Source organism: Filobasidium floriforme (genome assembly GCF_021052385.1).
Source record: "Filobasidium floriforme strain CBS 6241 chromosome Unknown HD553scaffold_5, whole genome shotgun sequence".
Classification (NCBI taxonomy): domain Eukaryota; kingdom Fungi; phylum Basidiomycota; class Tremellomycetes; order Filobasidiales; family Filobasidiaceae; genus Filobasidium; species Filobasidium floriforme.
Window position 1 is genome coordinate 324822 of NW_025763626.1, and position 24698 is coordinate 349519.

General features: G+C 52.4%; 7 protein-coding genes across 7 annotated transcripts; 2 read left to right on the forward strand and 5 right to left on the reverse strand.

Moving 5' to 3' along the window:
* Positions 1 to 130: 130 nt before the first annotated feature.
* Positions 131 to 1937, reverse strand: HD553DRAFT_307042 (putative integral membrane protein sed5). Its single transcript, XM_046179376.1, has 6 exons — positions 1500 to 1937; positions 1159 to 1433; positions 1007 to 1085; positions 555 to 945; positions 384 to 483; positions 131 to 295 (listed from the first exon to the last, which is right to left on the reverse strand). The coding sequence occupies exons 1-6, from the start codon at positions 1759 to 1761 to the stop codon at positions 269 to 271; spliced, it is 1134 nt and encodes a 377-aa protein (XP_046038402.1). The 5' UTR covers positions 1762 to 1937; the 3' UTR covers positions 131 to 268.
* Positions 1938 to 8667, reverse strand: HD553DRAFT_307055 (Mus7/MMS22 family-domain-containing protein). The gene is made up of 8 exons (XM_046179377.1): positions 8309 to 8667; positions 3620 to 8236; positions 3258 to 3535; positions 3020 to 3193; positions 2834 to 2959; positions 2577 to 2775; positions 2385 to 2503; positions 1938 to 2322 (listed from the first exon to the last, which is right to left on the reverse strand). The coding sequence occupies exons 1-8, from the start codon at positions 8586 to 8588 to the stop codon at positions 2170 to 2172; spliced, it is 5946 nt and encodes a 1981-aa protein (XP_046038403.1). The 5' UTR covers positions 8589 to 8667; the 3' UTR covers positions 1938 to 2169.
* A 58-nt stretch (positions 8668 to 8725) lies between these two features.
* HD553DRAFT_307057 (putative glutathione S-transferase 6) lies at positions 8726 to 10601 on the reverse strand. The gene is made up of 7 exons (XM_046179378.1): positions 10433 to 10601; positions 10231 to 10361; positions 10055 to 10158; positions 9881 to 9993; positions 9430 to 9814; positions 9226 to 9358; positions 8726 to 9155 (listed from the first exon to the last, which is right to left on the reverse strand). Exons 1-7 carry the CDS (start codon positions 10471 to 10473, stop codon positions 9064 to 9066), a joined length of 999 nt encoding a protein of 332 aa, XP_046038404.1. The 5' UTR covers positions 10474 to 10601; the 3' UTR covers positions 8726 to 9063.
* Positions 10602 to 10859: 258 nt separating this feature from the next.
* HD553DRAFT_307059 (Non-repetitive/WGA-negative nucleoporin C-terminal-domain-containing protein) lies at positions 10860 to 16814 on the forward strand. The gene is made up of 21 exons (XM_046179379.1): positions 10860 to 11511; positions 11581 to 11703; positions 11774 to 11876; positions 11944 to 12023; positions 12104 to 12754; positions 12823 to 13456; positions 13525 to 13700; positions 13771 to 13873; positions 13933 to 14025; positions 14088 to 14258; positions 14319 to 14451; positions 14517 to 14668; positions 14739 to 14824; positions 14879 to 15067; positions 15133 to 15257; positions 15326 to 15468; positions 15537 to 15780; positions 15843 to 15963; positions 16024 to 16134; positions 16215 to 16354; positions 16438 to 16814. The coding sequence occupies exons 1-21, from the start codon at positions 10983 to 10985 to the stop codon at positions 16606 to 16608; spliced, it is 4278 nt and encodes a 1425-aa protein (XP_046038405.1). The 5' UTR covers positions 10860 to 10982; the 3' UTR covers positions 16609 to 16814.
* HD553DRAFT_348544 (uncharacterized protein) lies at positions 16815 to 17502 on the reverse strand (the record flags this gene model as incomplete). The annotated part of the gene is made up of 4 exons (XM_046183390.1): positions 16815 to 17035; positions 17107 to 17202; positions 17275 to 17409; positions 17494 to 17502. The coding sequence occupies 4 exons, from the start codon at positions 17500 to 17502 to the stop codon at positions 17012 to 17014; spliced, it is 264 nt and encodes an 87-aa protein (XP_046038406.1). The 3' UTR covers positions 16815 to 17011.
* Positions 17503 to 17580: 78 nt separating this feature from the next.
* Positions 17581 to 20948, forward strand: HD553DRAFT_307063 (adaptin N terminal region-domain-containing protein). The gene is made up of 13 exons (XM_046179380.1): positions 17581 to 17764; positions 17843 to 17979; positions 18046 to 18072; positions 18134 to 18211; positions 18269 to 18514; positions 18580 to 18909; positions 18969 to 19047; positions 19110 to 19323; positions 19381 to 19546; positions 19612 to 19803; positions 19873 to 20049; positions 20117 to 20298; positions 20358 to 20948. Exons 1-13 carry the CDS (start codon positions 17740 to 17742, stop codon positions 20806 to 20808), a joined length of 2304 nt encoding a protein of 767 aa, XP_046038407.1. The 5' UTR covers positions 17581 to 17739; the 3' UTR covers positions 20809 to 20948.
* On the reverse strand, positions 20886 to 24283 carry HD553DRAFT_367287 (uncharacterized protein; the record flags this gene model as incomplete). The annotated part of the gene is made up of 17 exons (XM_046184122.1): positions 20886 to 21426; positions 21500 to 21581; positions 21646 to 21930; positions 22000 to 22087; positions 22155 to 22200; positions 22267 to 22504; positions 22565 to 22713; positions 22784 to 22851; positions 22911 to 22941; positions 23002 to 23081; positions 23152 to 23223; positions 23288 to 23333; positions 23398 to 23508; positions 23581 to 23714; positions 23787 to 23871; positions 23949 to 24092; positions 24162 to 24283. 17 exons carry the CDS (start codon positions 24281 to 24283, stop codon positions 21069 to 21071), a joined length of 2139 nt encoding a protein of 712 aa, XP_046038408.1. The 3' UTR covers positions 20886 to 21068.
* Between the last annotated feature and the right edge of the window lie 415 nt (positions 24284 to 24698).

The window sequence follows — 24698 nt, forward strand, 5'->3', positions numbered from 1 at the left end:
AAAAGCGGGAACGGGCATATCCTCGATCCATCGTCGATCGCCGTGTGCTCGGCGAGAGGAGCGAGCGCGTTTGTTGACTTTGTGGATAGGTTACCCTCATGATGACGCAAGTGGCAACTAACCCCTCTCGGCCCCTCCCTCCGCTTCGGCTCTCGGCTCCTGTGCTCAGGCTGTCTTGCTACGTTCTCTGCGCTCTGCTACAGTCCAATCGCGAAGTAGCATGCAAATTATATGATCGGATACGGGACAAGGCTTGGTGACTTTCGGATCAGGATACAAGAATGAACACAAGGAACTGGGACGAGACGCAATTATCGAGGAGATCAGCAAATACGGCATGTGACAAGCTTGGTAGCTAGTAAATCGAAACAAAGCAGACTCACAAAAATAATGAGAACGCCAAAAATCTTGAGCATCAGCCATCGATTCGACGTGATCGATGCATAGTATTTCAACAATTCCCGCTGAGCTCCGGTCACATTGCTGTCATAATGCGTGCGGAAAAGTAGAGGTCAATTGATGCACAGGTACTGAGCACAGCAACGCGGACTTACGCAGAAATGTCCGTCACGTCAGCGTCGATCCTCTGCACCATCTCTCCCTGTTGCTGAACCATTCCAGCCAATTGCTGGAAGATCTGCCCCAACTCCGCAATAGTGCTTTCGATCCCCTCGATTGCGGAACTACGCGACTGTATGTATTCGTCTTGACGATCGAGTACCAGCTCCTGCTGCATCTGTCCACCACCTCCAAGCCCGCTGCCCGGACCACCCTTCTCGGACATGTCCAAGGCGAGGAAATCAGAGGAAGGATTCGTCGAGCCCGATAGAGGGGACGACGAGGGGTACGCTCGACCTTTGCCCTTGCGGTCGGTGGGTTGAAGCAGGGCAGAATTTGCTGAGAGAGCTCCGCCTGATTGCGAATTGGAGTTGAACAGGACCGAGTCTGCGGATGCGTATAAACGTATCAGTCTCGGTAAGTTCGAACTTTGGATCTTGCTGCTCACTCTGGGATGGAGGCGCTGTCGCCGCCGATGATGCGGTATGCATAAATTGCTCCGTCCGATCTTTGCTGGCTTTCATGTTCTGACCACGCCAAGGCGGTGACATGTCAGGCTTCTGCTTGGTGGACCGTATCTGGGAATCACAACCATCTTACCTGGGTTCGCAGCTCCAGAACATCTTTGAATCCCACTCCAACGTTGGCCAAACGACTCTGCAGCATCATCACCACGTTGTTGTTGTGCTCCTCGACCACGCCCTTTTGTTTCCCCTGAGCCGACGAGGACGATTGCGTCTCCTTCTTCTGCTGAATTACAAAGCCCTGGAGTTGAGCGATTTGAGAGTTGAGGGAAGAGATGTCTTGTCGGATGATGTACGTCAATTCAGAGATCTCGACGGGCCGATCATCGAACAGTGTTTTCCGTTTAGCCACTGAAATTCGTGGAAGGGTATTATCAAAGATGGTTCGATGCGTCATTGTTTGGGCTAGAGGCTTACGTTGTGCAAGCTTTTGCAGCTTCCCCATAGTCAGGGTCAGATCTTTGCTGATCTGCCCTGCCATCCGAGCAAACTCGCTCTTCTGTCCTTCCTTCCCTGCACCCCTTGTTCCTCTCCCGTTTCCATTGATCAAGAGGTTCTGTTTCGAGTCGTCTCGCTGTCCTATGGGAATTGACCCATTCACCGGAGCGATGGATGCCCGGGTACGGTTGCGAATTGAGGACAGAGCAGCTCGAAACTCTGGCGTGCGATCTCGAGCCATGGTAGCCAAACGTGTATTATGGGATAGCAGAGCTGGGTGCAACGATTTGTCGCTCGTTGGAGTCTGATGTGAGCAGTGCTACGGGTTGACAATCCCGTAAAGTCCGATGAACGGTCCACTATATCCACTATATGTATGGAAAGAGGCAAGGTATCGCTATGACTGTGAGTCTAATGTTGTGAGCAGAAAGACGAGAGTGACCGGTCAATCTGAACTGCACGTCCGGTCGATGTTTCTCTGATCTCTGTCGAAGCATGCCACGGCGGCTGGCTCGAGTGCGGAACCTGATCTCCACCGCGCAGTTGGACTGAGAGAACAACCACGACAAGTGCCCATGTTGTTGCCGTCGGCCAATTCGTCCAACAGATCTTTACATGGTCAGATGGACAAGTAGTGCGTTAATCTACGCTATGAGATCGGCTCAGGAAGGGGGAATTGCTTGAGCTTTGGAACAGACGCCTCGGATATGCTTGCGTTCGACTCGTCCCGGATGGCCTGTACCACCTCATTCGTAAAGGCGCGATAGTCGGATCTCAGCACTCCCTTGCGCAGGTCGATAAGCTAAGGTTACGGGAATTGAGTCGAGCGATTATCGAAGTTTTACCCGATCATATATTACTCACCGAGTAGTTCTGTTGCATCGCTGCCAGAACGTGATTGATGCACCGATAAACGAACGGCTTGCTGCTACCCGCAACAGCGCTGCCAAACTGCAATGCCTTTCCAGCATTCTTGAAAATCACTGGGTACACAGGCGGGAAGTCAGCGGGCGCGTCTCCCGTATCAGACCTAAATAGAAAGGCAAAAACGCTCACCTTTCAAAATCGATAGACGATTCTTAAGATAGTCCGCTCGGTTGAAGGTGCTGATATCATTTGGCCACGTGTCCCCAAGTAGAAAGTGAACCTGACTTGAGGAGGCTTGCAAAACCGTCGACACAAAGGTTGGTTCAATGGTGATCTGTTGCGCGACTAAAGCCTGCAATATCAAAAGTATGAAGGTGTCGCCGTATGCCTGCGAACCACACTTTCGTCAACAACGCTTGATTGGCATGCTCTCGGTTGAAACGTACCGTCAAAACTGGCGGGTCGAGCTGCGCCACGTTGAGCATGAAGTTCATTCCAACTTGACGTTTACCGATCTCGTCACCCAACCGTTCCCAAGACTCCTGCCCATAGGCTAGGTACGTGTCCCAGTCCTGTCTCGAAAGGCAAATCAGCCGCCGACCGCTTCGACACCAAGAACGCCTAGCACTCACTCGTAAATGATGATCCACTACCAAGATACTCGCACACTCCGCCCAACAACGCGTCATTGCTGAAATATACAGCTGTCGTTCCGCCCGGGTTTGCCCCGAAAACCGTTGCCAGGATTCCGACATGGTATTCGACAGGAGCGCGTAGATACCCGGCGAGATCGAATCGGCAAGAATCTGTGCGATAGCGAAGCGTCACTATATTGAGGGACTATGACTGTTACGGACATGCACAACCTACCGATGCAACCCCCGCATCCAGCCGCGCTTCCGGAGCGACTACCGCTCCTAACTCGTCAATCGCCAAGAGGTCCGCATCCGTAAAATCCAGCCCCATAGCGCTGTAGTCGCTTTGTTGACTGTCCTCCCCAGGGTCGTCAGTGACAGGTCGTCGAGTTTTCGATCTTGCGGGGAGAGCTGACGCCCGCGCGTCCAAAAAGCTTTGCACACAGGCGACGACTTCGAGTCCAGCTTTGCGATCAGCAACCAGCTCTGCCGATCGTAGTCTCTGCGTCCAGCCTGGAGAAGAACGACATCCCGAAAGCGATATCGTAGATTAGCGATAATGCGTCGAAGCAAATCAGCTGCCTGAGAAGAACTTACAAGGGGCCAGGAGTTCTGGATCTGGGTACCTGGGCTGTGCTTCTACTTCGGCGTCGAACGAGTGAGTACAGATCAACGTCTTGAAACAGCTGACAATCAGCACCAACAGTCGAGCGTGCTCTAGAATCGCACGGTCGTTCGCGTTTGCCGCTTCCAATCGAGATTTCTCCCGTTGTACGACTTCGAAATGGCTCGATAGTTCCCCTACGATTCCCGTTAACGACTCCCCGTGATGACGGGCGGCGACACCCAGGTACATTAAACCACGGATGCATGTCCTGCGACTCTCTGTGTCTGCCGAAGCAAAGTTGATCCACTTTCGAGTATTGCCCAGCAGATATGGCATCAGGGTGATGTCGAAAATGGCGGCGATAACCGCGGTGCTGAAGCGATTTATCAAGGCGCTCAGCTGCCTGTCGGTTGGTACCTTGCCTTCTTGATATCGCACAGGACTAAACGGTACGATAGAGAGCATGAGCCTTTTGACATCGGCTGCTGCTTGTTTAGCTTCATCCAGACTCGAGGGCATCGTGACAATGTCCGATGCGCATAGACAGACGAGCTGGAGATATAGGTTGTAGGCGGACTCCTCCATATCTATCTCTTCGGCCAAAGTTCGGTTGAATTGGCGAATGAAGACCGGGTAATCGGCGAAGGTTTCGTTAGGCAACCCTCGCAAAGCCCTGTCCCGAAAGACGACGCCCAAGTCTTTCGTGGCAATGGTAAAGCTCTCACGATCGCAATGCCATCGCCAGACACTGGTCAATTGCAAGCACCGGATGACCACGATTTTGATGTATTTATCCCGAGGCTTGAGTTGATGTCGCCTTTTGGTCTCCTCCTCTTCAGTAGGTGACACTATCTTGATGGAACTCAACGCTTTCCGTACGAGAAACCAGCGAGTAGGCACTGACAGATTCGAAGGAACCTTACCGGCATTGTCGAATTGCGACAACGCCGCTAGGCCAATAGTCAAATACCAAATCCGTTCGCTTGCTCGCGGACCCGCGTGCCTGCCTTCAAAAGCTAAATTTAAAGCGCGATCTAGACATTGCTGGAGTGTCGAAGCGTCCCGAGCTTGCAAGACAGGCTTGCGATCCCAACAAGATGCTAGGTGAAGGACGACAACCCAGCATTCCGCAGAGAAGTCATCGACGATCCCGTCTTCCGCTTCGAAGTTCATAATCGCCTTCAAGGGCTTCATGGTTCGATCGAAGCCATACTGCAGCAAGCCTTCTATAACTGCAGCAATTTGCTCACATACTAACGAATCGTAATCGTATGCGGTAGGCGATTCCAAACGCTCGTCGACGCGTGATAAAACCATCGGCGCAATTGCAAGAGAGAGCCTGACCTCCAGTAGAAAGAAAGCTTGGTTGCGATCTCTTGCTGATCGAGGCACGGAGAGATCCTGGAGATTGCCTTTCAGAGCCTGAAATGCAAGCTGGACTTGACGCAAGTCGGAGTCGTTGCAATCCGCGTTGGCAAGGTATGAGATCAGGAAGGAGATCAGGCGAGGCGCCGCTGACATCTGAGGCTCCAGTCGATCGTTCATGACGGCCAGGACATCGTCTTTAATCTTGTCCAAAGCAATAGGCAAAAGCGCGATGAATGCCGAGACTTCCATTGATGTCTCGAACGCCAGACCTATCGCTTCAATGCTCCCTTCTGCAAAAAGACGGTCGCGCCCATCCAAATAGTCGATATGATTCCGGAGCTTTCCTGACCCGATAAAGGAGGCAATACCGAACTCCACTCCTGTTTGCAAGGGCTTTATCGCGAAATCGATTTGAAAGTCTTGCAAATCGTCCCACATGTCAGATGCTTCAGACACGGTGGCATGCCTATTTGAGGTCGTTGATGCGACGGGCTCCGGTACAAGATCGAGGCCCGATCTAACAGGCGAGGCGCTGTTCCGGTTTGTATTTTTCACAGCTGTGACTGCCGATGGCGTCCTGGTGAACGCTCGCTTTTCGACGGGTCGAGCCAGCTGATCCCTACTCCCTGATCTAGGACGAGCGCGAGTAACCACCGCCGAGCTGGTCTCTACCTCGAATATGGTTCTGTCATCCAGAATGCGTCGCTTCCTGCGAGGTCTCTTCGCAGAAACTTTATTCAGGTTCGCGGGACTGTGTGGCATCCCAGCATGCTCCTGAGGCCTCCGCGATTGAGATTTGCGCTGCTGCCTCGCATCGACTCGAGGTCGTCTGAAAAGCGCCTTCGACCCTTGCTTCGGTGGCAATTTGGTTGGGCGAGCTTTTCGAGGCCCGTGAAGCAGGCTGTCGAAATCTCCAACTTGAAACTGCCGTACTCGTTCATTCTGATACTGGCTCTCATGCGAAGAGCCGCCAGAATCGCTCGGAAGCACGGAGTCATCGTCCTGTTCGTCGTCTGTAAAAATGTTTATCATCGGATCGGGCGGTCTCTCTAACGCGAAATGTGGGGTCTCATCATCTCTTCCCACCGAAGGATCGTCGTCAAACAGCCCTTCTACGCCTTGTCGGTGTGAGGGCGCATTTGCCTTGCGCCGGACAGCTTGACCGGGGCGGGCTCGAGCCGCAACCTCCGCTTCTCTGGCTTTCAAGGCCTTGCGGCGCTGTCGCGCTTGGTAGTCTGCCTCTGCCTTATCAGCCAGCTTCTTGGCCAACAGGGCTGGCATGACTCGCTTCAGCGCTTTCACTTTTTCCCGAGGGCCGTCAATCTTCTCGCTCGAATCCGAATCGTCACTTGTTGCGGGAATAGATATCGGGGTAGCCAGATTGATAGTTCGGCTTGAAGAAAGCGGTACGCGAGGACTGGTCGCGATATCGAAGGTCAATTCCGGCAACTCGTCATCCCCCATATCAAAGTCAAACTCTTCGAACGGCCCGACATGAGAGTCGAAAGCGTCAATTCTCGAGTGCGAATCATCACGATCGCCTTGGCTCATGTCGTCACGCTGTGAGACTCGCAAGGGGGACGCCGTGCGAGACTCGCGAAGCTCTCCTCTTCCACCTGTCCGATGGCTTCCTTCAGCTTCGGATGAGCCTGCCCGCTTAACCAGCTTTCGACGCTTGACGCTTGGCTGAATGTCGTTTTCGGAGCCAGAGCTGCTTCCTGCAACCGGCACAGATCGTTTCGTCGTAGATCGCTGTTTAGGGACCGGTCTCCTAGCTCGCGGAGTATCGGGTTCACTTGGAACCCTAACGGCTTGCCGTTCCTTCAGCTTTTCTTCCCTCAGCTTTCGCTTGGCTTCCTTCTCCTCCAACCGCTTGACACGCTCTCTCTCCTTGATCTCCTTCTCAAGGAAAGCCATGTACTGTCGGGCCTCTCTATCTGCTCTTGCCTTCCTCTTAGCCTCCTGGCGCTCGAGTTTCAACCTGGTCTTTGCTAGTGCTTGCAACCGTGGGTCCGTCGCCTCGTCTGCGACTTCTCCATACAGCTGGAAATGCTCTGCATAATCTTGATCACTAGGCGTGACAGGCGGTGAGACTGCCATGTCGATTTCAGGCTCTTCAGGAACCTCCGGCTGATCTTCTCGAAATTGACTATCCCCCGACTCCTGCAGACTTGCTGTGATGGCGGCCCTATCAGGGTCATCGTGTAGCAATTCGGCAATCAACAGTCTGCCTCCCTTGCGTACCATTGCTCTGTATTTGGTCTTTTCGCGCGTATAAGGTTGCAACTGAATGGCCGTACGACGACGAAAAGTCCTTGCATTTTGGAACGCTAGAAGCGCAGGGTCTAGCTCCGGCTCAATAAGCTGCGGTGTCGGAGACGGACTAGCAGGTCTGGGTGCCAGCCCATTGCTCGGGGATATTGCAGGAGCTGGCGACAAGCTCGGCGACCTCGTGCGAGCTCTTGGTAAAGAACCAGTCGGTCTGACTGGCGAGCCTGTAATCGAAGCGACATCGTTCCTGAGGGCCGACAAGAGATGGTCTGATGGAGGTTGAGAAGCGGTTGGTGCAGATTCCGCCATCATTCCCGGACCTTCCGTATCGAAGAAGGGCTCAAAGCTGATATCTCGATCGACGCTCGTTCTTTCTCGGTGATCATGATTCTCGATTGCGTCATTGGAAGGCTCGTGCTGCTCCTTGACGGGTTGAGGATCGATTCCCATATCATCATCAGCTGCTATCCTCTGTCCGGGCACCCTGTCTCCAAAAGCCTTGAGGACATCTTCAACCTCTGGGCTTTGGAGATCCGGTTGAGAGTTAGCCTGTCGAGTAGTCATTGCAGTATCGCTGGCAGGCATCACGCTAATTGCACTTGGCCCCTGATCATCCTCGACGTCCATGGCAATGACATCCAAGTTTTCCGAGAAGATCCCGTTCGGTTGAGCGTGGGTGTTATGCGTTCGGAATACGTTCGGAATCACAGCTTCTGAGGGTCCGGACGGTTCCAGATAGCCTGCTTCTTTGAGGGCTATGGCACCATCAAGTGCTGTTGTGCATCTACTGTTCCTTCCTTCCGGCTCAGACGACGGACATGTTAGCCCCGATGGAAACTCTGCAGACGATAATGTCTGAGGGTCGGGGGTATCGTCCTGAACATCGTGCTGTTTGGGGTAATCGGTAATCGAGGCGAGAGGAGGCGATACTGAAGGGACGGCTACGGGTTCCATCCCGGTTCTCTCTACTATAGCCACATAGATCTCAACGAACGATAAGCATTCCAGACCCAACATTCTAGACACAGCGGTCAACGTACCGACACGTCCGCTTTCTGCGCCAACGGCTGGTCCGCCCGACCCCTTACATACGACAACCGATGGGTCATTCAAGATGCCTGCACAGCTGCCCCATCCTTTCGAGCCGAACAGATCTTCCTGAGCTTCCTCTGAATCAGAAGTAGGCACAACATCGACTATCGGAGCTGCCGTAGTGGTAGCATCGGCATCGCTCTTCTGGAACGGCTCGTGGAGCACCGTGGTACGATGCCTTTTCTTGGGCAATAGAGCGAGGGGATCTTCATCGTCCGATCCCTCCATTGCATGACTGATCTATCTCATGGGAAGGTATTCGACCGGTTGTATGTCATACTTGTCGCTTAGCCATCTACAGGGTGCAGGCTGGAGTCTGATCTCCTCGATGATCAGATGGGGGACGGGGCATCCGACGCATCCGACACCTGATTTATATTGGTCGCGCGTCGCGTCGCGTGAGTTCGACGGGCTGACGCGTTCGAATGACATGGACACCTCTTTTACTGATCGACTGAAACCCTCGAAACAGGCTTGATAGCTTGATACGAGTAGTATGATGTTGCTCGACTTGCAGGTAGATTAGCGGATCATTTTCACATTCTTTCCGAATGTATCCGAGGTAGCTGAGGCTCAAGGTTCTTCTTGGGGCAAGATGTGCTTGTTTCTTTCCCAAAAGCGAGACCACATAGATCTGATCGGAACGTATATAAACAGCGTGAAAAGGCGTACAACAGAGAGGGCCAAGCATGCCTGCTTGCGATTACCAGTTGGCCAACATTTCCCGACCACGGCCGTTGGGCACCACTTCGCGCTCTTCTTCGACTTCGTACTCGACGTCGACCCTGGGCATCTCTGTTGCAAGTATGACAAGTGTGAGCGAGATGAGATCGGAAGCGACTATCAAGGTAGAGTCACTGCTTACTCTTGCCCTTGGCACTGCCTCCGGCCGCAGCGGGTCCTTTTCGCTTGACTCCGCTGAACTTGTCTGGCCGGCTATGCTTGGTGACCGGCTCGTCGTCCTCGGAATCGGAGTCCTCGTCGGAACCAGCCTCGCTCTGCTTCGACATCGATACAAAACAGTGTCAGCGCTGTTCGATGCAGAGTTGTAACCGAACGAGCCACTCACGTCATCCGAGCCATCGTCATAGTCCTCCATGTCCATCTCGTCTTCGCTCCCGCTAAAGTCCTCCACAAACTCCCTGTCGCCACCCTCGTACTCTTCCTCCAGCTCTTCCTCCTCGTCCCCGCTCTCAAACTCTTCCTCGCTCTCATCCGTCAACATCTCCAACTCCTCTTCGCCCTCCTTGTTCTTTGCCTTTCGCTCATTATCGAGGACCGCTCTCCATACATCCTCGTTCACGTTCAGAGGTGCGTCACCGTAAGCCTTGGATTTCAGACGAGACAAGAGTTCCTTCTCGATAGCCTTTTCGAGGTGGGCAGCCTTGAGAGCTTTGGCTTCTCGGGTTCGTTCTCTTCGGTCGAGCTTCTTCTTGATTCCCACGAGCTTGGGTCTAGTCGACAATCCCAAAAGGTCAATATTCGAATGGGCAACGATGTGATCAACGTAGAGGACATACTGTTGCGTGAGACTCAGCCGCCTCATCTTGATCAGGTATTGCGTGATCTTGGTGATCCTTTGCTTGCACTTGTGTGTCACAAAGTTTGGCCAGTAGATAAGTTCGTTGTCGATCTGTTTGTCGATGTCATGAGCCGGTTGGTATCAATCCCGTGCGTGGCATTCGGCTACTGACCTGCTCCAATGCCTTGGCGTAATTGTTGCTCAGCTTGATCTTCTCCCACATGTTTGCCGGTGTGTGCGCTCGCTCAATCGTCTTCACATAGAGATATAGTACACCTGCGGGGTCAATGCAACTCTATGTCAGTGTCTCACAATCAAGTGACAAGATGAGACGAAGTGCAAACCCACCTTCATGCTCCCGCACCGTCGCATACCTCGAGTTGGCCAATGGGCACGACTGCCTCGTGCAGAACCCGGTAAGATTGTATTCATTTCGACAGAAGTTTTGTGTTGTAGTCTTGACTTTGTAAGAGCAGAACCTACAACTCAATCGGATCAGAAGGCCAAACAATAATAGCCAGGTAAAGGAAGTGTCAGGCGGTAAACTCACTGTTGGTTGATCACCGACCAGATGATCTCGTCGTTCTGCATGATGGCGGACCCTGCTGCTGACCAACTTCGGAGACGGGTGAACCTACGTGGTGTTCGTTCAAAGTATCCACAAGTGTCGTTTGGAGCTTTACTATAGCTATCACACCGCCGCCGTCAGGGACGCGAAGCCGAGATGTTGTGATTTTGACATGTACACACAAGAGAAAGATGGATGGCAAGGCCGAACTTCTTCGAAATAATTTGGTTCCTCGAAGAGTCGATTTACGTAATCGCGATTGCTGATATTTGCCACGTCATTCACTCCCCTTAACCTCATTCTTGCTGCATTCATTTGTTTGATAAGGCTCCCGACCGGCTCACAACCGTCGACATGACAACATCTCATGCAACATTTCAAGGGATCAAGGGATGCTTCTGATAAATTACAGGAGTTCAAGAAATCTCTCACAACGATTTAGCAATTCGGTCTTGAACAGACGGCTCCGAATTCCAGTAGTTGTTTGATCTCGTCATCTTGGCTATCAGTTCGGCTGAATAGCGAGCAGAAAATGTTTGGCTCATCGTCTTACTACAACTCGAATCCGACGCCAACATTCCCTCGATCACAATCGCAACTCGCTTCATCCTCGGTGGCGGTCTACAACCAGCAGCCAGCTACTTCCAGTAACAGCCTTATTCAGGGCGTTGCACCTGGTTCACAATATGCGGGCCAGATGCAGATGAGCATGTCAGGTCGGGACCTTCAGGGGCAGCAACAGACGCAGAACCAGATGCAAAGCATCAATGGCTTGGTCAAGGCGGACCCATCGAACATGGGTAGCACCACCTATTTTCAACAACCGCAGATTCAGTATCGGCCACAGGAGGTTGCGCAACAATCAGTGCAGGCCCCGCCTCAAGGCACAAGCTCTGCGCAGCAATCTAGCCCTTTGGAAGGAGATCCAGCTCTCTTCGTTCCTCTCAAAACTGCAAGAGATGCAGTGGAGAACATGATGATCAACGACGAATCGCTCTTCGGCAACGGACTTGACGATCATCTCGGTGCTGGAAGTATGGGTATGGGAGGGTTGGCTAGACGTAAGCATATTCCATCGCTGGTCGACAGATGCGCTGCTAAGATCACTTGGCGTATATGACGTCCTATAGCCTCGCTAAGCAATCTATATACACACGCACAAGGTTCGCATATCGACTCGAATAATCTGGCGACTCCTTTCGTCCAGGTCAGCCAGATGGGGCCCCCAAATGGCGTTATCGACATGCTTCGTGGTACGGTGTAGCAATAACTGAACTCGGTTGCGCAATTCGAACGAAGAGCTCATGGATCATCTTTCTATAGGCAGGAACAGTAGTAAGAGCAAAGGTCAAGGGCTCTTGCTCGACATTGGCAGGGCCTACTTCACGGCGAGCGGGACTTTGGTCTTGTGGGATTATACGAAAGAGTACGTTGCGAGGTCGACATAAGCGTCATTCCCCTCAATCTGCTAAGCCCTTAGTATCGCGTTTCAGGGGAGACTCGGGTCTGGTTAGGATTGAACACGATGCCGGTAATTCGGTTACCTGCGTTGGTGTAGTCAAGGCCGACCCAAGTGAGCGCAAGCTCGTTTCTTAGCCAACTCGACCGCTCGACCCCCGCTCACTTCGCTCGCATGTTCGCGTTTTTTGCTAGCCGTTTTCCAAAACCTCACCCATCTTCTCGTCATCGCCGGAAACGCCAGAACCAGTCTTCTTGGCTTGGCCTACGACCCTTTCACGCGATCCATCTCGCTCGTCGACATGCTGCCCAACCAGTCGTTCCTCTCCGCCACATCGCCTCCTAATATCGAGCTTCAACAGATCGTTTGTACACCCATCGGGTCCCGGGTGTTTCTCCTAGGAGGCGGCTGCTTGTGGGAGCTTGTCTACGAAGCCAAGATTGATAGCAATCAAGGATGGTTGGGCTTGATCGGTTACGGCGGTGGAGTGAAAGAACCCGTGATGAAGAACTGGTCGACGGGTCTTTCAGGCTGGACCAACTTCATTCCAGTGGGCTCTAACAAGAAGGACAACCTTGTCCAGCTGGCTATCGATCACGAACGGGAAGTCATCTATGGTCTGACGAAAGACAACAAGATCGAGAGATGGTCCATCGTCCGAAAGACAGCATCTTCCGGAGGAAACACGATCGTGCCCAAACAAGAAGGAGCCGTGTCACCCGTGGATTTGGCTCGAAGACTTACAGAAGGGAGCAAGTTCTTTGACCAGCAGACAAAAATTCTCAGCATCGATGTCATCACCAAGATGGAGTCTGAAGCATGTCTGGTTCTTACGACTTCTAGTAGTGAGCCGATTGATCAGATCAAGCAAGGCGCACCCGGCACTGATTGCCCGAACGATGTTTCTTTCCAGACGCCCGAATCTACATGAAGGATGGCGCTCAATCAAGAGGGATGGGATACTCTTATGGTCCAGGCGGCTTCCACGTTGCGCATATCCGTCTTCCCATTGAGAGCGTTCCTGTCGCGCAGGGATCTAGCCCTTTGAGCATAACTTCCCAACCGATAACGGAAAGTCGTTATATGCATGGCGTCTACGTGACCGTCCATCATAAGTCGACCGATTCTTGCTCACTCGTCTGGTATGCTGCCGACCCGTTTGAGTGGGCTGATCTGGCAGCCAAGCGTCAGCAAGGACAGATGGTCGCGCAGGACATACCCGGTCGAGGTACAGGATTCCCTGAATCTTTCGTCACCGCCGATCTTCAGTCTTCAGTCTGTGCTATCGCGGAGGAACCAGACTTTTGGTCCAGCGGAGACCGCGCGCTCAAACGGGTGGTCAAGGGGTCAAGCGGACCTGAGTTGAGTATCAAGGAAACGCACGAAATGGTCACCGAAGTTACGGTGTCTTCCAAACGAAGATTCGTTGTGATGACTCAGGGCGGTGCAGTGATCACATTCGAGAAGAATCGACCGATAGACGTTTTGGACTTCTTATATGCCAATGGCCATGGACGGACGGAGATGATGTTGGCCATTCAACGACAGTAAGCAAAGAGCCGAAAAGACTCGACGCGAAACGATTCGCATGCTGAATTGCAGCCCTCTATCAAAGACTCAGTTCGTCTGTCTCGCCCTTGCTCGCTATCGACATTGCCATTGCCGCTCAGAACGGATCTGCTGGTCAACACGGGATCCGGACGCGAGACTACCTGCCGAACAATGCCGCTCAGGGCGCTCTCGACCATCTCGTCAATTGGGCAAATGAGCAACAAAAGCAAAAGACCTTGTGTAAGTATTCCGACGACCGTACTCCCTCGGTAGAAATGCTCTTACATAATTACGTCTGCATCCGATCCAGACCACCAATCCGCGAATGCTGCTCAATGGAAGCTTGACGCCGTGTACCTGCACCTGTCAAGATCCCTGAGAACCTTCTGGAATACCAATGTTTTGTCAACCAAGTAAGTAGGGTCGCGAGGCAGGGCTGAGCCATCGCTTAGCCAGCCCTCGTCTTCTACAGCCCGTCAACACAAATGGCTTCGAGTTCGCTGTCAATCGGGAAATTACAGGACCTGCAAAGTAGACTTGAAGACCTGCAAGCTTTGCTGAAAAGGTCAATCATTGGTTCATGCCAGAGGTTTGATGCCATGTCACTGATCAACCCTGTGTCTACAGCCGAACGAACATTTTCAGTTCCATCGACCCAACTTTCGTGCCAAATTCGGGTGCGACCAATCCTAATGCGGATAGCTTCCATCCGGTCAGGGTCTTAATCGCACAGACGATCGAGGCTTTGGCTTTTGTGGTGTTGCTCAGCGAGGAAAGGTTCGAGACGGTCTTGGCCAGGTCAGTATAGCGCCAGCTGTGGTCAAAGCCACGTTCGCTTATCATCCGGTGGTTTCTCAGTTGCGACCCATCTCTGCAACGTGATCTCAGTGCGATGAACTACTTCCAATTGGTGGTCGATCCTCGAGGGAGGGATCTGGCTAAAAGACTCGTCACCAATGTGGTGAATCAACAGATCAGCCGGGAACAGAGCGTAAGCATGTCCCGTACGGAACAATGCCGCTCTTTAGCTGACCGCAAGCATTCTCCCTTGCTTAGATCGAGACTATTAGCAACAAGTTGCAAGAGCGATGTCCATCGTACTGTAGCCGAGCCGATGTCGATCTTTACAAGGCCATGGAGAGTTTGCGAAAAGCAAAGGAGGTCCGACAGGGAGTGGAACGCCAGGCGCACTTGGAGTCAGCGCTCGAGTAAGTCGCCGTGTGGCTTCTGTCGGAGTCGATGTGGCTGTTCGGGGAGTTCATCTTGTCCGATTCCTAGTAACTTCATGAAGGCCTGTCCAGGGCTTAGCGAAGAAAAGCTCAACGAAGTCGTTTCCGATTTTTGTTCATTGGGATATCCAGCTGGTGAGCGATGTGCATGTGCCGTTCCAGAAGGCCGAATCTGAATTTGTGACATAGGTTGCATACAATTGCCTATTGAGAAGGCGGAACGGGCCGATCCCGATCATCTAGCCTTTACCTACTATCTGGATGGACGCAAGGACGATGATGGTCGAAAAGGCAACTACGAGCAGCGTCTCAAATTCTACTTGCTGGCACTTTCAGCTGTAGAGAAGTTCGACAACGATGCAGCCCAGCAAGGTCCAGGTATGCAAGGGATCCTTCGGCAAGCGTATCACACATGGGCTCACGCATATGTCGCATATCAACAGGAAGTGAAGCGAGTAGCACAAGAGATCTCGCTTACGACTATGCGCTCAACACTGGCGATGACCTGTTTTTGATGACTCTGTATCAGTGGATGGTACAGAAAGGCAAATCAGATCAGCTGCTGGAGGTAAGCAGGGCCGCCCTTAGCCATCGATAGATCGGTTCTCAAGGCTGACCTGCACAAATGACGCGTAGCTCGAGAACGACGCCAAGGTAGAAGCTTACCTGCGTTACCGAGGCTTGACAAGCGGTGAACCAAGTCTGCTGTGGAGGTTCTACGCCCGTCGAAATCGACACTTCCGGGCAGCGCAAGCACTTAGGGAGCTCGCCGAAGCACGGTATGTCTGAGATTCGACCAGCTGGTCTGACTTATCCTAACTCATGCGAATCTTGTGGCCGTCGGCAGGATCGAACTTCCGATGGCTCAGCGGGTCGAATGCCTCGCGCTCGCTTCAATGCACGCCAAGTCATCGACAATGCAGGACTCTGAAAGGGCTCCAGTAGACTTTGTCACGGAGCTGGAGGAGACGAATGACGTTGCAAACATCCAACTCGAGATTTGGGAAGCCATTGCAAATGACCCGGACGTCACGGAAGAGGCTGCTAGTAAAGCCGAGCAATTGCAAGGTCGCATGATCCCGATCAGCGAGGTGAGCAGATTGAAGACCGAGCGCCAATGATCATAGGATCCAACGGCAGTATTGTCTTGCAGCTTTTCACAGACTTTGCCGAACCTCTTGGGCTGTACGAATCCCAGTTGACCATACTGCATGCGTCCGATCACCGGGATGCACAACTAGTTGCAGATATCTGGAATGCCTTGCTACTCAAAGGTCAGTCATTCTGTCGGACGACTTGCGACCGAGATGACACTGACGACCGCGCATCTTCAGCCGATCATGAAGCAGAAGATCTGAGCCCGAGCCAGCGGTATCGGCCGTTCCAAGACCTTGTTGTACGGCTGGGCAAGCGTTTCTATCCTTCGCACGCCGCTTTCCCAACAGGTAAGTCAGCCGTAACAACAAGGAATGGCCTTCTGTCGTGTCAGACCGACAGACTGACTTCGACTCTCCCTCTTGTCTAGGCGTGATCGCTCAATCTTACTATGAACGAGGTTATGACATGAAGGACTCACCTTCGGGTTGGGTGACGCGTACCCTCATCGAAGCTGGCGTCGCACATCGCGAGATCTGGGACACTCTGGGCTATCTCGCTCAAGATCAGGTAAGCATTTCGGATTCGGAAGTCGCGCAAATCTCTGGAACTGAACAGAGCCCATTCTTTTGCAAAAACCGATGTGATCGCAGCCGCCCTTCGACGACACAGAAGGCAAGCGATACTTGGACAGCGAGATTGCTGTACTCTTGCCGAGCTGGATCGAGGCTGCCACTGTCGGACGGGACCAACCATTCTTCCCGGGAGTGAGTCTCGATCGACGGGATTCCCATTCGTGTTCGCCTCTTGACACGTGTGACTAATCTAGAATCGTCCGTTGCAGGTCACCGACTATCTTGCCGTCCGTTCCAAGAGTCGTGACGTCGAACAAGACATCCGGAACGTGTTTGAGCGGGGAAGCCGGCAGATCTTCGATTTGCTTCGGACTACAAGAACCCATTGAGCGATGCAATCTCCTTATTTGTCATGTATTTGCGACTCGCCTGACTGGTATACAATCAATGCGAGATCTCTGGAGCATCTATCTTACTACCTTCCGGGTTGCCTATGGCTGTTGGTGTATCTTTCGTTCAGAGTGACTGTGGCGGTTTACGGACGGGCGATGCAGATTGTAGTCTTTCGATTACGAATGTTTCATGGGCGCCCGATATTATAGTACAGTCATCCGGCCATATACTTGGATACAGTTGTTCGACAAGCCGGAAGCTACCACTTCTTGCCCATCGCTTTCTGCAAGCCGGTCCAGACCATATTTCGTATGAGCACACGGTTCGCCGCTTTGATTACTGGCCATAACTCGCCTGCACGCATTCCTTGAAAGCTCGGAACTCTTCCGCACACATTCCTTTACTGACATCGGTATAGTTGGCACCGATACATTTTCCGTAAGCCAACGACTGATGGAAAGTTGGCATAGCCAGCCGTCAGTGTCCTGTCCGATTCTTCCGATCTAGTCTATCGCTGTTCACCTGGGTCGAGCAGCTTTTGCTAGCACTGGCCAGCTTCCGTATTCCGTTCAGCTTGATGGGGTTGTCCAACTTTGGCATGATTCTGCTAGAGTACGGCCGACGATCTTGAAGAGTCCTGTCCTTGTCATTGAAGCGCTATGCACAAATACAGGCGATGAGCAAGCTCGATGTGAAGGTCGAATGGGGTCGAGGTCGAGCTGAGACTCGACGTCGACCAACGATCATCATGGTTCCGTGATGTTGTCATGTGTTGTTGCAGTTGCATGTCAGAGAGTTGGTTAGCTCAGAGCTGCCTCAATATGGCAACCACATCGTCAAAGCGTGGGCTCTCGATCCCTACGTCATACACATAGCTAATACCTCAAGGTGAACCGTAGCCTCGGAGCTTAGTTTGGTATACACTTGGCCAGCAATTCGGTCAACAGCGAACCGACTAGGCGTAACAAAGGACTCATAACCCCAAGAATGAGTCGAGCACCTCCCAGGAAGGGTACGCCCTGGCCTCATCAAGCTGCTCTCAGCTTCTTATACTACCAAGTGGACTAATAGTAATGATCTACTTTTTCAGGCGAGAACTTTGAGCTTCGCGCAGAGCTCAACTCGGAATACCGGGATCGTAGGGCAGATGCAATCAAGCGTGTCATCGCAAACATGACCGTCGGGAAGGATGTATCCGGTCTTTTCCCTGACGTATTGAAAAACATGGTGAGCAGGCAAGGCAGCCAAGAGATCCACTTTAAAAAGCTCACGAAAGATGTATTTCAACTCTAGCAAACTGACGACTTGGAGCAGAAGAAAGTACGTATGCCGCTGTCCCTTGATGAAGCAAGTTCGATCCTGACCTCTGGCCTTTCCTTAGCTCGTATACCTCTATCTCATGAACTATGCCAAGACGCAACCAGAGCTCGTGATCCTCGCTGTCAACACTTTTGTCAAGGTGAGTTGGTCGCTACCCGGAGTTAGGTCAGTCGATTGACAATTTCGAGCCATGCAGGATACCGCCGATTTCAACCCGCTCGTCCGGGCTTTGGCCATTCGAACCATGTCGACCTTGAAGGCAGAGAAGATCTTGACGTACCTGGGAGAACCTCTGAATCGATGTCTGAAGGATGACAACCCATACGTCCGAAAGACGGCCGCGCTGTGCGTCGCCAAGGCTTTCGAGCTGAAACCAGAGCTGTGTGTCGAGTGGGGTTTCGTGGAAATGCTGAGGGATTTGGTTGGTGACGGGAATCCGATGGTGAGTTGAGGCGACGCTACGGATTCTGCTACGCTGGTGAACTCGGACTGAGGCGCTTTCGTTAGGTTGTTGCGAACGCTGTGACCGCTCTGATGGACATTCACGAAGCTGCTCAGAGCATGCCTCCATCTCGACCAGGTTCTCCTGCCGCAGATGGCGAGAGTCCTCCTCCTTCCGCTACACGGCCTTCTCCCACCTTGTTCATTATCGACCCCCCTACATTATCAAAGCTCCTCTTGGCGCTCAACGAGTGCTCTGAATGGGGAAGGATCGCGCTTCTGAACGCTCTTGCTCGGTACAAGGCTCAGGATGACAAGGAGAGCGAGCATATCTGTGAGAGAGTGATGCCTCAGTTTCAGCACGCGAATGCGGCGGTGGTGCTCGGTGCCGTCAAAGTAGGTTGACAGAAGGGCGTTCTACCGAGCTCGCGAAGCTAACGGACACGTCTTTGTAGGTGATCATGATTCATATGAGGAATGTCGGACGTCAGGAACTAGTCACGCAGCTTATCCGCAAGATGGCCCCACCTCTTGGTTAGTCTGGAATCGATATTTCACATTCAGGTTTACCAGGCTGATCCTGGCAAACCTATCAGTTACCCTTGTGTCCTCGGCTCCTGAGGTTCAGTGGGTCGCCTTGAGGAACATTAATCTTTTGCTGCAGAAGAGGCCAGACATTCTGGCCAACGAGATGAGGGTGTTTTTCTGCAAATATAACGATCCTCCGTATGTCAAGGTGGAGAAGCTAGATATTATGGTCAGACTGGCAGATCACAGGAATGTCGACACCTTGTTGGGCGAACTGCGGGAGTACGTCGGTATTCACTTTCTTTAAAAAACCGGGATAGCTCACCTCGAGATCGATAGATATGCGTCAGAAGTCGATGTTGACTTTGTCAGGAAAGCGGTCAAGGCGATCGGTCAGACCGCGATCAAGATCGAATCTGCGGCGGGTCGATGTGTACAACTGCTACTGGATCTCATTCAGACGAGGGTTTCGTACGTGGTGCAGGAAGGGGTAGTGGTCATCAAGGTCAATTCCAGGATAGAGTATGCTTGGCATCAAGCAGATCATTGATAATCTACCATCGCTTGCAGGACATTTTCCGGAAATACCCGCACAGTTACGAGGGTATCATTCCCGTTCTATGTGCCAACCTAGATGACCTGGACGAGCCTGAGGCCAAGGCTTCTTTGATCTGGATTATCGGTGAATATGCCGAGAAGATTGAGAACGCCGATGAATTGCTTGGGATCTTCTTGGAGAGCTTCAAGGAGGAGCCCTACGCTGTGAGTACCTTGTCAAGCTCGAAATTACTCTTGCCGGACTGTGTATTAAACTCCTGTCGTCATCGTCAGGTGCAACTGCAAACAGTTACAGCGATAGTGAAGCTCTTCTTGAAGAAACCAGACGGCTCGCAAGCGATAGTGCAGCGAGTGTTACAGGCGGCAACGAAGGACTGCGATAACCCTGACGTCCGTGATAAGGCATACGTGTATTGGCGATTGCTGTCTACGGATCCTGCAGCTGCCAAAGCGAGTACAAGGCCTTCTCGTTTCTCCTTCAGCTCTAACTGATTATTCTTGATGCAACCTCGCTCAGGCTGTTGTACTTTCCGTCAAACCACCCATCTCGTTGCCACAAACAACGGTGTCAGCAACAGTACTGGACGAGCTGCTCGGCGAGATATCGTCGCTGGCCAGCGTTTACCACAAGCCGGCCGCTACTTTCATTGGGCGTGGTCGATATGGAGCTGAGGACATGGCAAAGCGAAGACAGGATGAGTGAGTGGCGAAATGTGTTTTCACCGACTCTATCATACTGATGCGCGGCAATCTCCTAGTCTGGAGGATAATATTCAGGAGAAAGCGCTGCAGACAGTGGCGCAGGGACAAAAGGCAGAAAACCTCCTCGACTTTGACATGGACGAACCAGCAGCGATGGCAGACACGTCGATATCCGCCTCGGCATTCGCCAACGCGCCTAGCGGGTCGCAGTCGGCCTCGGTACAACAAGCATTGGCGAAGAACCCGCTGGACGAGTTGATGGATCTGTTCGCAACCAACACGCTGACTGCACCTACCACTACACCTATGGCCACATCATCTCCTTCACCCTTTGGCATGGCTTCTTCGCCAGCGTCCGCGCTATCTGCAGCATCGATAACACCTGCACCTGTCAAACCTGACGCATTCAGTGGGCTCGACGACTTCGGATTCGGAGCAGCACCCTCGAAGCCTGCACCAAAGACGATGAACAGTTCGCAGAACGACGATCTTCTTGGACTCTTCTAGATTTCCCTTATTTCGACCGCGTTGTATATACATGCAGATTTACCACAATGACGATCGCCGAAGCTGAGGCGCATCAGTATGGACATGCATCCCTTCAGACGCCACGCAGAACGCTGGCTCGTAGGGACAAAGTACGGCCAATATTGTGTATATGTTGTCATATCTGTATCACCTGGATTACAGATTATCGCTAGACCGTTTCATAAACCGGAATCACCAAACGATAGTTGCCTCAGGCACCTTTCAACCCTTCCGACCGCCTACAATTGGATCGGCTGTCCGTGACGGAGCATCTGACGCTTCCGTTGGGACCTCTTGCGAGTGCGCTTGCAAGTCTTTGTTGCAACGGGCTGAGCTAGAGCAATGTTACCGATCACCGCTTTCGTAGGGCTGACATTGTCCTTGCCACCGTCCATGGCTCCTCCGGTGATAGCGGCGCTGGCTGACGAAGAGAATGCTGCAGTGGAGGTGGCGACGATATTGGCTGCACCAGATTTGGCTGCTCCGACCGGGGTGGGCGCAGCAAAGGAGGTGCTGGCCGCGGCTGCAGCCCCCGATGATGATACTTGGGGAACGGGGGCGGTAGTCTGGGAGACGGGAACTTCGACCTCTCCATCACTATCGCACCGAGAAACCATTTGTCAATTCATGCCTGAAACCGATGAAAAACGTTTCATCAGCAACTACTCACACGAAGAACACGCTCTGAAACATGTAGCCGTCAGAGTTTCCGCCGCAGGTCTGCGCCTCGTTGAGCTGACACTTGGCGTTGCCTGAGTCAGAAAAGCGAGTTCAGTGATCACTAAAGGGCATCGTTCGGTGTGTGACATCGCTTACATTCCATCTCGGGGACTCGACTTTCCCAGGAATCCTGCTTGAGCTCGTTGCTGCAGAAACAGTACCTCGAGTTGGAGACACCAAAGTACTTCTTCTTGTTGTCGCCACAGTAAGTTCGGCAGCCGTCGACGTCGGTCCAATCAGGATTCCTCGTGCCTTGAACGGTGCCGTCAACATGACAGCCAACGTAAGACTTGTCTGTAGCCGAAGGGGCCTTTGCCTTTACGGTGGGCTTGTAAAAGGTCTGCATCAAGCCTTCGCCGCCGCAGTTGACCTTGGCATCGCCTAGTAGCATGATCGCAAACGGTTCAGTAGGTGCGCAGGCAGGCGAGCGCTAGGCGAGACGTAGCTTACCAGTACAAGCCTTGTTGCACTTGTCATCCGGGACGAGGGTTGCGTTGTTGTTGAGCACAGAGGAGCACATGCATTGGTATCCGAGTCGCTGTTAATCAATCACATTGGAGATCAGTCAGGGGACGAGGCAATATGAATCTGGACTTTAAGCTCACCAAACTAGCGTAAGGCATCCCGATGTCGCCGCAGAAGTCTTGGCACCTGTACGGTGTACGAATTCCTCTCAGCCTCTACCGGGAAGAATATACGGGCTGCCGATTGACTCACGAGTCGACCTTCATCTTGTCCCAGCTGTGCCACATGGTAGGGTCGGGGAAACCAAAGTCGCCGATGCATCCAACCTTTTGCCACTCGTCAGCCGTCTGCGACAAGATGTTGGCCTTGTAGACCTTGAGAGTGTCGGCAGCGGTTGCGACGTAGCCTTGAATGTCAACTCCCAAGAAGGGGGTCAAGTCGGGGTCATTGGTCGGCTTGTCGTCGCAAGTGGGCTTAGGTCCGGAAGCCCCTGTGGCAAGCATGAACGCGGTTAGCAGCGCGCACGACAGCACAAAGTCGCCGGACTTACAAGGAAGGTTGCATCCGGGAAGCTTCTTGATGGCAACGCCGTCTTGTGTACCGTCCTCGTCGAGTCGGCCTCGCATGGGCTTGCAAGCTTCGGCAGCATCACGTCCGCTCTCGTAGTTGATATTCAAGACGGGGCAGTCGGTGGCGGGCCTGTTTTTTTCTCATGTGCGCAGATGAGCTCAATGCTGTCTTTTGGAGGCATAGGACGGATGATACTGACATCGAGTGGCCGACATTGACACATCGAGGATCATTTAAAGCTTGGTACAAGATCGAAGTGTTCCAACCCTGGAGATTACCCAAAGATGTTAGCTCAATCTGCTGTGGATTGAAAGAGCAGTTCTCACATTGGCGAAATCGACGTGGGTACCGAAACCACTGAGTTGAGCGAGTCGGATCAGCTTAAGATTACCTACACAGATTCGAAAGTTTGCTCACGTGGTGTCACCGTTCGAGAGGATGATGCGGTTCTTGGGGTGATCAGTCTCCTTGATGACTTCGTGCAAGAGCCAGGTAGTCTATCACGCGCAACAAACGAGCAGATTAGAAAATTGAGCACATATGTCAACAAGTACAGGCGAAACTTACCTCGAACATGATGGCGGGGATCCTGACGGGATGAGAAAGGGGACAGACACCGTACAACATGTTACTGGGGTACTGCAATACCGAAAAAGGGAGTTAAACCGAGTGGGGAGATCATACGGGTTGAGTATCCACTCACGGCCATGTGGCTTCCATCGTCCGAGTACAAGTTCTTTCCATCCCAACTATAGATACAATCCATGGTCAGCCTCTGTACCAGTATGACTGTTCCATCGCATAGTTACTTACCAAGAAGGGAACTTCAGATCAAGCTTCAGTTCGGGACAGTACGTGTCGAGCTCGTTCCAACTAGAGACCGCGATGTTCTGACTCATGTCGGTCCTGCTCTTCTGACAAGTGCTGTACGTGCGCCACGAACGTCGTTGTCAGCGACGATCCGGCTCGGAAGGATAGGAAAGCGGCAAAACTCACTAAGACCAAGCGTTCTCAGGCAATCCGGTCTCGGCCCAATTCTTGGCGTCTTTGTTCCCAGCGAGCATCCGTAGTCCCTCAGGGAAAGGGCTGACGGGCACATCAGGAGCGTTTCGGGTCAAGAAGTAGTAAAACTGCCAGCGAAAGGATAGTTGTTCAGCGAAGTTGAAAATGTTAGAGAGTGGTTTGGCATAGGCAGGACTCACACGATGGCCTCCGGGGACAGAGGTGTACGTGGTATCTTCCTTCACTTCATTGGCGTCGTTGCTGACCCAGTACATCTGAGCCGTCCTATTCGACCATTAAACCCAGCAAGGATCGTTAGCTATCGACAACAACCTACCCGGTGACCAGTTTCGCGTGCGCACCAGTAATTGGACATGTCAAACGGAGTGTAGACGGTACTGCAGTCCGAAGCCCGGTTGTTCTCGTACGAATACCCAGCGGCAAAGTTGGACCCTCCCATGATCCGGTGCATATGCATTGAGAGTCGGTTCGGATCGACGATGGGGCTGGCGAGAGTTTCAATATCGATGTCAATCAGTGGAGGGGCCGAAAGGGAAACGGAATGCGGTGCTCACTCCATTCGGGCGACCATGAGGGTCTTGACAATGTCGAAGTGCCAAGCATCAGACTGAGCGACGGTGGAGGAAGCGGCGAGAGCAGCACCGAGGACGGCGCGAACAAGAGTTGATGCAACCATGCTTGTAGGTCGATCTGCGATGAAGTGATGTGTAGTGTAGAGTAAGGTCGTCGAAGGAACGAGGAAGTGTGTTGTCGTGCCGGGTTCTGGAAGAAAGTCTTCCGAGGTCCCGGAGAAAAGGTCGTAAGAGAGATGCTAGGTTTAACGAATGTAGTAGTCTGTGTAGGAGAATGAGTTGTCTAGTATCAGTATCGGTAGTGGACGATAAGGGTTGATGATGAGAAAGAGTGTTGTTGATGTACGTATGACTTGAAAGTCCCTTTGTGCAGATGTCGATACGGGAAAAGAAGAGCGAGCGTCTATATCAGAAAAGAAGAGGCGAAGGGGGAAGTTCGAGACTGGGTCAACCGGTCTGTGGAGCTGTCCTTCGGCGTGAAATGTGCGATTCTTCTAAATGTCGGAAAGTCGGAAAGTC